We start from the raw sequence: 14,795 nt of genomic DNA, 5'->3' as shown, positions 1-14,795 counted from the left end.
CAAACCTGATTTCTTATCCTCATCATAGAAGTTTGGCATTATTATATCTGTTTTAGAAAGGAGAACATCACAACTTGAAAAGGATGCGTTCTGCCCAAGAGGCAGAATTAACCTGCTTCATGTCTCATGCTGGTTGCATTATACCAATGCTTTTCAAACTGTACTGTACCTGCAGACTCTAATTCAGCATGTCTGGTGCAGGCCCATGATTCTGCATTTCTCAGGAGCCCCCAGGTGATGGTCTTGCTGCTGGCCTATGAACGGCACTTGGAGAAGCAAAGCTCAGCCCCACGTTGTCTCACTCAGCAATGGTGACCCAGATTCCATCCCCTCTTCGGGTGTTATTATGGATCTAATGGGTCCTGGGACGTATAAGGTGCAACCCCCACACAAGACATATCCACCCAAAGCGGTGCTATTCACTTCAAAATTGACCCTCTGGGAGATCTTGCCACATTCTATAAATGCTTCCTTTAACATCCTCTTGTACCGATTCTTTGCGAATTCCCTTAAGAGCCGATATTCTTTGGAACATTCTCAAATTTAGCCACTCTTTAGCCCCTGAGAAAAGACTGAATTTTTAGAAAAGATATATTTGGTGAAATGGTGAGTGATGAAGCTAAGGAATAAGGTTTAGTTAAAAGTAAATTTTATTTACATATATAATGGAATGAGGGGAAAAAGGATCCTTGCCTTTGAAGGACACTACCAGACACTGTTGTTGACAAAAGCAAAGAGTGCCAGGACCAGGGGACTTGAGACAACTCATGTCCTGGTCTAAACACAGAGCAATCGTTATACTTACAGTGGCACCAGACTCGGGGTGTTGGCAAACACTTTCTGTCAAGGGCGAGATTGTGAATATTTTAGACTTCGTGGACCTAGTAAAATATTTTAGACTTCGTGGGCCATCTAGGGTCTCGCATACTTTTCTTTATATGTGTGTGTGTTTTAACCACCTTCTCTAAATGTAAAAACCATTCTTAGCTTGAAGGCCATACAAAAAGAAGCCACAGGGTCTGTTTGGCTCATAGACATTGTTCATTATTCATATTTCATCCCTAAATAATGCCAATGAAAAAATGTGTACATCGGTGAATCGGTGCATGTATAATATTTGTGAAATAATAGATATGAAGCCCTATTATTTGCTCAGCCTTCAGGGAAAGTTAAACCAATAATTATAATCATCTGTCTACTTATCTAGAAGCATTTACATTGATGAAGACCCCCAAGCATCATCTTGGCCCTCTTTTGCTCCCTCCCTTCCTCAATGTGCACATGCAATGAGTGTGCTTGCTACATCTCGATCTCAGGTTAAAATGCAGAGCCTATTCAAGGCAAAAAGACCTTGGCTGAAAAATTAAACAGCCAGCCTGGAGAGCCCCAACCTAAACAGAACAAGATGTGGAGAATTTCCTCCTTACTTTTTCCTCTTTGGGACTATTAGTCAGAATGCCATCTTTAGCTTTACTTCACACAACAGATTGAAAGGTCAGGTTGGCTGGCCATTCACCCAGATGACTGGCTCAGCTAGGGGAAAAAAATGACCCACTGAACATGACAGCAAAACAGTTCTCTTGTAGAAAACTGCCAAGCTGAGGCACATTTGAAGGGCATAGCAGGGCTGGGCCTGCTCCTGTGGGCATTGATCATGAGCATAACCTTGGCTGGGAGTTAATGGAGGCTTTTGCAAGTGCAGCTGCTCCTTCCATCTAGACCCAGCCATGGTCTCCTGAGGACTTGCAAAGGAAACATGGCTGCATCTGGGTTCCAAGCTTGGTGACGTCTCTGGACTGTGGGATGGCTGCATCTGCTGCCCAATGGGGCCAAGTCAGAAGGTCACCTAGTGAGAAAAAGTACTCCATGTGGTCAGGTCCTTTCTGAGATGGCTCCCAGGTGACATGGAACAGCCCTGGTGCCTGCCCTTTGGCTCTTGTCTGCCCTGATTTCTGAGTCTCATGGAAACATGTGAGATTTCAGAGCTGAGTCAGGCTCTGGTTTTATTTGTGGCCCATGGAAGGAAGGGGATGCAGGTCACTCAGCAAGGGAGTTTCTAGCTTGGGAAAGATTTGTAAAAGCTTTGGTTATGAATAAAGCCAGGAGACTTTGCCTGGTTGTATGCATGTGTCTTACTGGACAAAGGCTTGAAGGAGCTGTAATAGCTATAGGTGTGATGAAACAGAGAGAGAGAGTACACTCCTGCCACACTAATGATGTTAGAGAGGCGGGAAAAAGCTCTTGCACGTGTTGTTAAGGAAAGGGGGCACTTGAATCAGGTATCAGAAACCAGAGTACTAAGGCTGATAAAGAGAGCAGAACTGGGATGAGCATGAACTCATGGGAAGGGGTTTTTGGAGAACATCAGCCATAGTGCTGCAACACATAAAAGGCTTTTACTTGCACTGTGTTATGAGCCAGAGATGGAGCAGATATTTGGGAGCTTTTTGATGACTGAGGGACCAGGACTGCCACCTCCTCTGGGCCTGGAAGTGGGTTGGTTTGCTCCAGGGAAAGGGCATGGAAAGGGGGAACTCGCTTGGACTCGATAATAGGAGAAAACTTGGAGAAGAATGCAAGAACAGTGTCCAAAATGAAGAAAGAAGGAGCTGGTGATGAAGAAGAGATAAGATAGAGAAAACTGTTTTCCAGAACTGAACCTAGAAAGATTCCAGGAGGCAATTTGGGTAGGAGGAGGGAGAATGTACAGGTGCCTGAGGGCTGGGAGGGAGCTGTTATGGGATTGAGCTGGTTTTAAGGTCTTTTGTTCAGTCTTCTCCTTTGTGTGTCCTAGGAGAGAAGTTGGCCACATCCCACCCCATGGCTACAATCTGCTTAGGAGCTCTCTGAAGTTGAGGGAAAGGTTCCCAGGACTGCCCCACTAGGCAGTGCCCATTGCAGCAGCCACTGCAAAAGTTTTGCCAAGAGCCATTGGAGAACAAGTTCCTTCTGATGGACATAAACTGGGTCCTTGTCCTACGGTAACTGTGCAGACTGCTACAGCTCAGAGTGGAGGGCAAGGCCTCAGAGGGTTAGGTGGAGCAGGGAGGGGTAAAAAATGAAGTAGACATCCTTAAAGGATATTGCTGATCAGAAGCTGCAGCATTGACCATCTGGTTAATCTATAGGGACCCTAAGAGTGATTCTCCAGTTTCAGGAAGGTTCAGGTGCTGGGCTATAGTAGAGGTAAGCCACATGGCATTACTGACTCAGATTTGCTTCTTTTTGACTCTGTGTTGGCCAAGAAACTTCTTGTACAAATGTTTGAGGCAATGAAGAACATCTTAAAGGTCCCTCTGTGTGACCCGTATGTAGTTCACCAGGCGCCAACTGACTGACAAGTGTCTTTTGCAGTGATGGTCACAGGAAGTAGATGGTTATAAGCCGTAATTGCTAAGAAATATTGTATTATGTGCATAAATGGATAACAAATTGTGGTCACATTTATTTGGTGATAAGGTAGGTAGATAATTCCAATAGGGTAGCAGAGTATAGCAGACCCTAGGAGATTTTCCAGTCATACTTTAATCTGCAATCTCAGAGTGCCTCTATACTAGGGACACTCAGGGTGGGCATACATTAGGTGATTGTTCAGAATATCCATGACTATTGACAGAGCTGTGACTATAGAGCAGAGGCATTTAATTCCAGCTTCTGGGTGTGCAATCAGAGCTGCAGACTGTGTTGGCACATTGACCCTACCCTCAACTGGAGTCAGCACATAACATTGCTGATCACCTTACCCCATCAGGGCTGCCAGCCATGGAGATCAGCACTGCAGGGGTCCGTGACATCCTTGACCTCCTACTTGGCCAGCTAGAGGACAAGCATGGTCCTTTGAAATACAGAATTTGTGGTATTGGTCTGATTCTTCCTTCCCAGACAATGAGAGTAGATGCACTAAGATAGAGGCTAGTGTTATATTTTAGATACATGGAGGGAAGAGGTAAGGCAATCACTTGCCTGTGGGCAAGTAAAAGATGTGATTAAAGAGGGTGTTTTGAGGAAATGTTGAAAAAATAAACTGCACATAACTCAAATGAGATACCTATAAAAAATCCCAGGAAACAGAAAAGGATTAGAGGACAATTCAAAGGAAAAGGTGGAACACAAGGGGTGCAACAATTCCTGTATTGTTGTTGCTGTTGTTGTGTTTAACAAGGTGGTTGCAGCTTCAGGCATTGTTGTAAAGGAAGCTACACAAGGTTCCCCCAACAGATGGAAGCTATTGCCCACAGCCTTCATGAATTCCAAGGGTATAACAAACCAAATCAAAGCACAATGTAGCTTACATCAACATCATCTTATTATTTCTTATGGTTCTTTGGATTGACTGAGCTCAGCTGGGTGGTTTTCTGCTGCACTTACTTACATCTTTCATGCGATTACAGTCAGATGGCAGTTGGATGCTGGAGGAGCAAATGGTTGAAATGTCCCAGATGGCTTATTTATCTCGGATGTTTGTCGTTTCCCTGCTTCTCCGTGCACCTTCTCTCTCCCCATGGCTTATCATCTTCTATAGCCCTTCCACTTTGCTCTTTCTCCAGCAGGAAGACTGCTTATATGGAAACTCAGGGCTCCTAAGAGCTTGTTGCAAGAGATGAAGGCGGGTAGTGTAAGGTTTCCTATGACCTAGTCTCAGAAGTCATACAGCATCACTTCTGTCACATTCTGTTGATCAGTCGAGCCGCAGGGCCATTTCAGATCCCAGGGGAGGGGAATTGACATCACCTTTCAGATCTAGTGGGAAAGAGTTTATGGCCAACTTGAGTCTACCAAACCCAAGAAAGACTGTGCAGGGCAAGTGCTTCTTTCCCCCACTCTCCCTTCCTTTCTTTCTTTTTGGTCTCAGAACTAAATTCAGTTAAGTAGATCCAGGAGGGGTGCATGTTTTAATTTGCTAATAACATGTGTCCCTCCCTGATCCACTTGATTCTGTTGATTGCACTTGTGTTATAAATATGATAGTTTGATACCTCTCCTATTTCCTGCTATGGAGGTGCTTTGGCATATTTGACTGGTTTGAGAAATTGACTGATTGATTCTGCTCAAGTTTTCATCTAAACCAGGGGTTGGCACATTTTTACTGTAAAGGGTTAGATTATAAATATTTTTGGTGTGTGGAATATATGGTCTCTGCTGCAACTACTCAACTCTGCTATTGTAGTGCAAAAGACATTGTAGTGAAAAAGCAGCCATAGACAATATGTGAATGAAACGGCATGGTTGTGTTCCAATAAAACTTTATTTATAGAAACTGGTGGCAGTCTGGATTGGGCCTGTCTCTGGTCTCAAATACTTGGTCAGAGGAAGAAAAGACACAGAAAAATTTTTAGATAAAGTTGATAGAGCCTAAAGAAAGCTCCCTGTCCTTATATATTTCCCCAGTCATTTGTCAAGGGAGTCTGAAGTTTCTACAATGTGCATTTTCTCATAAAGTCCTTATGGATTCAGGAATATTTTAATTGGGTTATAGTGTTATATTACCTAGAAGGAGAAACTATTACCTTAGTGAATAGCTACTTTGATTGATCAATTAACATCTTTGGCTATGTAAACAAACAGTGATAAGAGAGACAGAACTCAAGAGAAGTTCTAGGGGCAGAAGGTAAGAGAAAAAAAACAAGAAATGGGAGGCTGCAGTAGAACCATATTTATACTTGCTCCATGCAAGGTATTGTACAGGGAACCATAGGGGCCACAAAGATGAGTAAGACACTATCATTATCTTCAAGGAGATTGAAATTTGGTTGAAGATGCACTGTATCTATGTACCTATCTCTAATTCTGGATGTGTGAATGTATCTACATATGTATCCATCCATCCATCAATCCATCCATCCATCCACCCACACATACCACAAATAATGAATAAACTAATAGTAGGTGGTAAGCAGCAACCAGTGGTGCAGACAGTCGGCCTGAAGGGGTTTAGAGGAGAGAGCTATTTCTATTAGTCAATGGGAATGGAAAGTTTTCAGAGACGTGTGGACTTTGAATTGAACCTTGATAGATTGCTAGGAATTTAATTGGTGATGGAGCCTCTCTCCTCCCTCCAAAAATGGGACATCAAGTGAGGCGATGGGGTCTCTTAACTCCCCCACCAACTTGGGGGAGATGTTGGAATTCTTTGTAAAAGCAGCAGAAGTCACAGATCCAGTGTTTAGTTAGGGTGGATGGACCCACTCTGTGCTCTGGCTATGTGGTCTTGACTCAGCACTTCCATGTATGAGATCAGGCAATAGTGACTCGCTGCACTCATTTACTCATCTGCCCATCCCTTCATCCTGCAAAACGTTCCTTGGCTCCTGCGAAATATTCAGCACCGGATGGTTCAGTGCAGCCTTTTTCCACTGCTGGAGACAGATGTGCAGCAGTTGATTCACCCCATATACATATATAAGATCAGCATGTTTTATTCACTGGAAATGAGTTAAGATTTCATTTACTTTTATGGGACTCTGAAAAACCAACCAATAGTAGATAGTAATAACGTTTCAATTCCTCAATGTAAGACTAGAGAAACAAAATCCTAAGAAGCCTTCAGTAATTAAAAGGGCATTATATTCCTTGCATGCTTTTAGATGACACTTGATGCATCTCTCCTCTCCTTTTCACAGGAGCACACATTATTGATGAAACCTGCATAAGAAGGTGTTAGGTGATGCTTTATTGCACTGTTTTAAGTCACCGAGGTTTTTAAATATGAAGGGTATAGATTTATGCTGAGTGATTCGGCTCGGAAGCAGGGACATCAATTTGTTCATGAGTGTGAACTGGTGATTGCCTCCATTAAAGTCACTGGGGCAGACTGATCACTTTAATTTGGGCAGAGGCAAACAAACAGCATGTGCTTGTGGTGTGTGTGTCCCTAAGAATACAGGCAAAAGAGTTGTTCTGCATCCCCAAGGAGCCCTAGGAATGCAGATTTGTGTCCTCATAGGTGTGTAAGTACAGGTAAGGGTACAAGGCCTGATGGGACCATGAAGAAATTGCTTCCTAGCACCACGGGGCAGGAGGTTGTCTAAGTTTCATTTGGTATCAGCTGCTAGCGATGATCTGATGATAAACTGCAAAAGGATAGTACAGAGGACACATACTTGCCCCCAATTCCAGATCATAGAACCCAGGTCCCTCCTAATTATGACAAGGCAATGGCAATTTGAATGGTGCTCTATTTTATATGGTCTGAAGGGAACTTGTGGGATTTGGAAAATACAAAACATAGGATTTGAGCACCAGTGAGCCCAGCTATGTAGTAGTTGGGGTAGAGACTTCTGTCCTCCAAGAATTCACAGTCCAGCTGGGGAAACGTGAAGTGAGTTTTTAAGCAAGCATCATTTACACTTGTGGTTTATAGAATGAATCGATGGAAAGGCAGTCAGGTGATGAGGTGGCAAAGAAGTCAAAGAACAACAGTGGGAATTAGCAGGGAATGCAATGCCGGTGACACTGTAGAATCGGCCATTCATTCATTGCTGCAAGCACTAAGGCCCGATGAAACAAATGTCATAACAGTTCCCCTGACCCAGAAATTCCACTTCTGACAGCAGTGAGAACTGGATGCCTAAAGAGGTACGTTACTTTGCTTTTGGTAATAGCAAACATTGGAGAATGAATGACAGCCGGGAATTGATTTACCAAACATTTATCAAATCCTGCCTGGGTACTGGGTTAAGTGCTCTATCCATTTCTCATTTCATTCTTACAACAACTTGATGGGGGCAGATGCTGTGATTTCTTACATTTACTTTTAACAGTTGAGAGAATTCAGGCTCAGAGAGACAAAGTGCCTCGCCTGGCTGGCAAGAATGAGTCAGGATATAAACCCTGGGTTGCCTGACTCCAAAGTCCAGGTTCTTAACCATTATATGATTATAATATATATAACATGTATATGTATAATGATCAAAAGTGCCAGATGTTTAAAGGAGGTCGTTTAAACAGAGACAGCAAAAAAAGTGTTTCTCCTATCCTGCCATCCCAACTTCACTGGCCTGATTGTTACAGAGACCAACAGTTTGCATGGACCGTGTGCTATCATCCTTTCTATGGTTTTATGTGGCTATGTGACTGTGTTGACTGTAAATTCCAATAATCCCCTTTTAATAGTAAATAAGTTCATTTTATCGTCAAATTTATGATCATGATGAAACAGTAAGATGAGGAGCAAGTGTTTTATGGAGCTCTGAGTTGCTATTCTGCTTTACTTCAATAGTGAGCTCTTTCTAAAACACCAATATGATACCTGAAGCTGTAAAAATTAATGAAATGATGCCAGTATTTGGGGGTTGAATGCACTGAATATGTGCCAGTGTTTGGAATTGAACAGAATCACAAATATTAAAAAATGTAATTTGATTTCCAGGGCCAGAAAAGAAGAAAGCATTCATCTTTCTGATGTACCTCATAGCACCTTGGAGTTAAATGCCTATATACTTTTTAGCAGAGGTTTTCAATGTCTAATTAAAGCTTAGTCTTCAAGGTGTTTTTGCTTTTCTTGTATGTGTTCAAACAAGACTGGCATTTCTGAAATAGAGCTGTCTTCTGCAGTGATGTCCACACAAAACGGAATTTCACAGCCAAGATGTGATCTTCGTGGGGATCTTTGAGCTGTGCAGGGTGCATTGTGATTAAAAACATCTTGCATTTTAAATGGCCAGAAGATATTTTTTATAAGGGCTCCATGCCTTTCTGATTTTGTCTACTTTATTGTCTCATCAGTGTCCCAGGAATAACTCCGCTCTGTTTAGTAATCCACTAAGGTGATTTTTAAAGGTTAGGGAATGGATGCCAATTGTAGTTCACAGAGCAGGTTACTTTCTTGGAAGAATCAGTATCTGCTCTCTGCTTATTTATTGTCTTTCTAACTCCTGCTAATGATATTACTGCTTTGTTTCATGGTATATCCCCAAAAGAATAAAGACAAATCAGAATCTTTGAGCATCCAGAAACTTGAATCCCAAAAGAAACCTTGTTAAGATGGATATCTTAACTCGTCCACCATGTGTTTGCTTATTCCCACCCAAGAGCACTGCTGGCTTATTTTTCTGAACTCTCACACAATTTATTGATGGCTACCAAGCTTCTCCCCCCAACCCCTGCCCCAAGATAACCCGAGTTTAAATCACTAAGTCAGACTGGCCCGGTGTTTCCAACTTTTACTTCCCAAAGTCTCTTATGCTTTCAGGAGTTATGGGTGGGTGTGTCACTTTATTAGAGGTTGACAAGAGAGCAGTCCAAAGAGCTACACCACTTCTACTCATGGCCTAGTCAACCTTTGGAAATCTCAAAGATAATATAATCCCAATATTTGATTCTTAATAATATCCTCTACTGTTTTCTAAGCTTCCAGGAATCCAAATGTCTTCTGTTGCCTCAGCCAAGTTGTAAACAAATCACAGGTAGAGAAAGCAGAGGCCAGAGCCAGTGGGGACATGAATGTCACATAAATGCTACCTGCTCGGTTGACTCTTACGGGATTCAGAATTCTCTTAAATTCAATCATACTCCTCAACAGTTTTTGGTTTGCAATCTATTGACACATGTTAAGGGCTTATTGTCCATCTTTCTACTCACATAAATCTTTTTCACTTGTTTTAATGACTCCAGTCCTCCCACTGTCCCCAGGAAGAATATTTTTCATGCTAAGTTGATAAAAAGGAGAATATACTTGGAAAAAATAGGACGTTTTATTTTATCAAGGAGTTTCTTATATAATATCAGAACTGTAGTTAAAGAATAGGTAGTTAAATCAGTCGTCATTTTCCTAGTGTGCACAGAGAGGCCTTGGAATGGTGTTAAAATGTTAACTGGCATTTTATACATTGTTGATAAGGACCTGCCTCAAAGACTAAAGCTTAGAGTCATTTGCTGCCAGAGATCTAGAGTCACAGTACCAAAAAAAATATGTTTGGAGTTATCATGATGCCAGTGATTTGGTCCAGCAAGAAACAGAGAAAGGCAAGCCAAAGGAAAATAAGAAAGGTGAGAATTTGGATGGAATCCATGACCAAATTAAAACTTGCAGGCCTGCCTTTGGAGATAACGAAATCCTGAGCATCATATTGGAAATATTTTCAAAATATTTCAGAATACAGTACAAGGTAAATGAAATTCTGATTTTAAGTAAACTTAAACAGCAGGCATATATTGCAGTCTGGAGGCTGCCAGACTTTGGGATTTATGGATCAGTAAAATCAAAGAGAACAAATAATTGGAGGACTATCGGGAGTTGCCAGCTCTTTATTTTTGCCAAGCGTTGCTAGCACTGCTACCTCGGCTAAGATTCTCCTGGGGTTTTGGTTTCCCACACTAGATCTAAACCATAACAGAATTTATTTAAACCAAGGATGAGAAAACATTTCTATAGAGACACTGAAGATAGTCCATGATTATCATGTGGATGTTCCTGGTTAGTATCTCCCTGGCATGAAAGGTCAGCTCTTCTGGACTCTACATCTCCCAGGCCTGGCTTTCTGCCAGGTGACCCACAGCCAACGTGAGTGGGAGGCTGTGTGTCCTGGAGAGCCACCTCTGGGACTTATGAAGTACACTTACAGTATTCTTTTCCATTCATTCTTCCAGACTGATACTCTTCCTGCAAGCCTGAACTCTAAACCTTGCTACAGTTTCTCTCTGATTTACACTGAGATTTGTACAGGGGAAGAAAGTATTGCACCAGAGTCGGTAATAGAATGCTTTGTCATTGCTCCCTTTAAAAAAAAAGAGAAACAGATTTTTTTATTATTATGGAAAATTTCAAGCATATCAAAAGAAGAGAACAGATAACGAACCACAATATACTGTCGTCTAATTTCAGCAACTATCAACTGATGGCCAATCTTAATTTTTCTGTAACTCACACCCATTTCCCCCATCCCATATAATTATGAAGCAAATCCCAAGCATTTCATTTTAACCATAAGCATTTCAGTTTATACCTCTGAAAGCTAAGGACTCCTTTTAAAAGTGCATTAAAAGTGCACTAACTGCATTATCATTCACACACTTTAAAACATTAATAGTAACTCTTACTATCTTCAAATATCTTGTTGGTGTTTAAATTTCCTTGAGTTTTCATTAATGCACTTTTATTCATGCATTAATTATCTATGCATTTATTTGCATGTATGTATTTATTAGAGTATGTTTGTTTTATTTAGGATGTAAATAAGGTGTATCCATTTTTTCAACCAGGTTCCCATCATCGGGTTTTTCATGATTGCTTCCATGATGTTGCTTTCTCTCCTGAATTTCCCATAAATTAGGAGTTGATCCTAAGGGCTGGTCATTTCCAGGTTTTGTTGTGCTGTTTTGTTTTTGCAAGAATATTTGGTACATTAGCATTACGTCCTTCCATCAGGAGAATTTGGTTGGCCCTCTTTTTTGGTGTTCATAGTCATTGAGGACTTGAGGACTCGATCTTGAGGCAATATTTCATTGGACGTGCTGGAGTTTCCTTACTTTTCTTACAGAGATGCAAGCAAATATTACTCAAGTCCTGGTTCTGAGCAGTTTATAAATTTTCTTGTTGTTATGATATAGAGTCATGTGCCAAACTCTTTAACAATTGTCCACTGCTATGTAAAAGTGTGATCCCAAGTTTCATTCACATACCAAACAAGGGTGGTAAAGAGCAAACTAAACCATCACCTAAAATTGTCATTTCAGAAAATGCAAGGTTGTTCAACAGCAGAATTAGGAAGAGATTAATTGAAGATTAAGACAGAGCTTAAATTAAATGCATAAATCTTTATAAAAAAATTACCATCTTATTCTGATATTTCTCATATCACCAAGAACAGTAGATACTGAATCTTGGACTGTTGCCAGTTCATGGACTAGAATGTAGAAACTGTTGTTAACATTGTAGAGTTGGTAACCTCTGCTAGAAAGTAATATGAAAACTTGTCCAGTCAAATTAAAGATATATCTCCTCTATCCATAGTGTATTCCAAATCATTGTATATAATAAGTTCTACTGAGTTTAAAAGCTATTTTTCATTAATCTGTTCAATAAACATGTATTGTGCATCAGCTTTCTGTCATGTACTGAGTCAGGCATTTGGAATATAGGAGAACTAGAATACAGGATACAGGTATAACACAAAGATGCTAAAGTTAGGAGACCACGCTTTGCTCTGTCTTTAAGAAGCCTTATGCCCCAGCAGTATCCTTCCCCGCATATGGGTGCAACAAGCTTTCTTTGTCTTACTCATAGACTTATTTTGAAAACTAAATAAAATAGTAAAAATTATCTGAAGAATCAAAGGTAAACTATAAATGGCAAGAAATGACATGATCATTTTTGGAGCTCAAATAATCCATGCTTTCTCATAGTTCTTATTATAATAGACTTTATAGACTCAAAAGCTTCAAAGCAGGTTCTTTTTACTAAAGATTAACTGAAGTAGTCTCTGAGACCAAAGGTCTCATTTTCCTGAAAAAGAAGCAGTCCTCTGCAGGTGAAGTGACATGCCCAAGATCACAGTGTTGGCTAGGGGATGGGCGAGAAGCAGCAGCCTCCTGATTTCCAGTTCTGTGCTTTTCCTTTTCTCCACGCTTCTAAGATGTCTTTTACATTGGTAACTATACACACCTGCATTTTAATATCCCAGGACATTCCAGGCTGGTAGAGAAGCTGCCTGGTTTGTGGGGGCAGAGGTGAGCAGGATGCAAAAGGGAAGATTTTCTCTCTAGTCATCCCCTATTTTACTTGCCATGCTGTTCATACTCCTGGCTGCCCTTCTCCTCTCCTTTGACCTTCCTAATCCCAATCCTCCTGTCTTCTGGACACAAGCCTGATGGGACTGATCAGTGATGTGACCGTGGCTTTGTATATTGTTGACCTTAACCAATCAATATGACCTTGTATTACCAACTCTCTCTCCTTCAAGAGAATGAATAACACAAGCTGAAACTCTTGACCTTGGTACTTGAATTCATTTCAGCCCTTTTGTGTTAGTCAGGGTTCTCAAGGAAAACAGAACCAACAAGAGATATCTGTAAATATGAGATTTTATAAAAGTGTCTCACACAATTTGGAGATGCATGAGTCCAAATTCCGCAGGGCAGGCTGCAATCTGGAAATTCCAGTGAAGGTCTCCGATAAACTCCCCAGAAGAAGCTGGCTGGCTGAAGAAAAAATGAAAGTTCTCTCTTCTCCTTAAAAGTCTTCAGCTGATTGGATTAAATCCAACTGATTGGATTTTCTCATTGCAGAAGACACTCCCTTAGTCAATTGTAGATGTAATCGGCCACACATGCAATCAATTGATGATTTAATAAACCAGCCTTTGGTTTATTATCCAACCACAAAATGTCCTTGCAGTAACAGTTAGGCCAGTGCTTGCTTGCCCAGACAACTGGACATCATCACCTGGCCAAACTGACACATGAACTTGACGATCACAGCTAGTGTAGTGCAAAAAATGCTTTTATACCAATGCTGCATTTTCCAGTTTGCTACAATTTCCACCATTGCCTGTTGGATTCTATCAGCCTTTTCTACCCATTGCTCATGCCCGCCTCAACCTTGAATTCATCTGAGTTGGCTGCTGGTGGACTAACATCTTGGGGACTGACATTGGTAGGTAGATCTGGGATCGTTTGGACAGCACACTCTAACTTTCATATCTCTTTTAAATCCAAAGCATTGCTTGTAGTATTTATCTTGATGGTCTGAGTTTAGTGCTGATGAATCCAAGATCATCGTGTTCTACTCTCAGGCAGGGTCTCAGTGGGCCTAAGTGAGAGTGTAGACAAATCAGGGCAGTCCTTAGGGGAAAAAGGTTCAAAGTACTTGGTTACAATATATCATTGTGTGCACTTAAGAATCTCAAAGCAATACTTTCTTATTAGCTTCCTGCTCATCTGGCAGAAATGCCTCATTCATTCAGCCTAAGACCTAGTAATATTTAGTTCATTTCTGAAGGTTGCCCTTATCTTATTTGCAAAAAGTTTTTCCATGACGCGGCACTCTTCAGAGAAGGCGTGAGGACGTGCGAGACATTTTCCCTTTGCCCCATTGTGATTTCCACTTGATTTCTCTTGGTTACAGGTTGCTAATTTGGCCTGCTCCATCTCCAACAATGAGGAAGGGGTGAAATTAGTCCGGATGGCAGCCACCCAGATTGACAGTCTGTGTCCCCAGGTAAGCCTTGTTCTCTGTGTTTCAAAAGGCACGAATGTTATTTGGGTAATGGATGGTGGGGACGTTAGCGCAATATTGTGAATGCAATTGGCAGCACTGAAATATATCTGAATACAATAAAATGGGAAGTGGTAGATTATGTTTTTAGTAGCAGAATAAAAATTTTAAAAAAGTCTATGGAACTACATTGCACAAACAGTGAACCCTAAATTAAACCAGGGACTTTAATTAATAGTATAATTATAAATGTGCTATCATCAATTGTAACAAATGTTCCACACCAATGCAAGTTGTGGGTGATGGGATGGTTTATGAGAATCCTGTATTTTATGCATGATTTTTCTGTAAACTCACAACTTGTCTAAAAAAGAAAATTAAAAAGGCCCCCAGTGACCTGCTATTCAGAACCCTCCAAATTCCAGCTTTCGTATCACTCCTTTCCTTGCCTTGCCTCATTTCCTGTCACTGGAAAAGGCAACTTATCATTCCTGGGCTGTTTCAAGTCCTACCTTTCTCAAAAAGTAGCTCTAAGTACTACAGTCTCTTCAGAATAACTGTGACTATTAGTGTCTTTTCCATCCACTTTGACTTTGCTCTGTATGTTTTTGGTTGTTATTTAAACACTCCACATCTATTTACC

At 41.0% G+C, this 14,795-nt stretch overlaps 1 protein-coding gene across 2 annotated transcripts in view; it reads left to right on the top strand.

Annotated features, from left to right (window-relative positions):
• The window catches only part of CTNNA2 (catenin alpha 2), a 1,138,501-nt gene that overhangs the window by 1,031,873 nt on the left and 91,833 nt on the right, over positions 1 to 14,795 (top strand). For both annotated transcript variants that reach the window (XM_037807219.1, XM_037807218.1), the window contains exon 10: positions 14,063 to 14,155. In XM_037807219.1, the coding sequence (XP_037663147.1) occupies positions 14,063 to 14,155 (93 nt within the window). The remainder of the gene's footprint in view (positions 1 to 14,062; positions 14,156 to 14,795) is intronic.

Source organism: Choloepus didactylus, chromosome 17 (genome assembly GCF_015220235.1).
Source record: "Choloepus didactylus isolate mChoDid1 chromosome 17, mChoDid1.pri, whole genome shotgun sequence".
NCBI lineage: Eukaryota > Metazoa > Chordata > Mammalia > Pilosa > Megalonychidae > Choloepus > Choloepus didactylus.
This window is presented reverse-complemented; position numbering and strand designations above follow the sequence as displayed.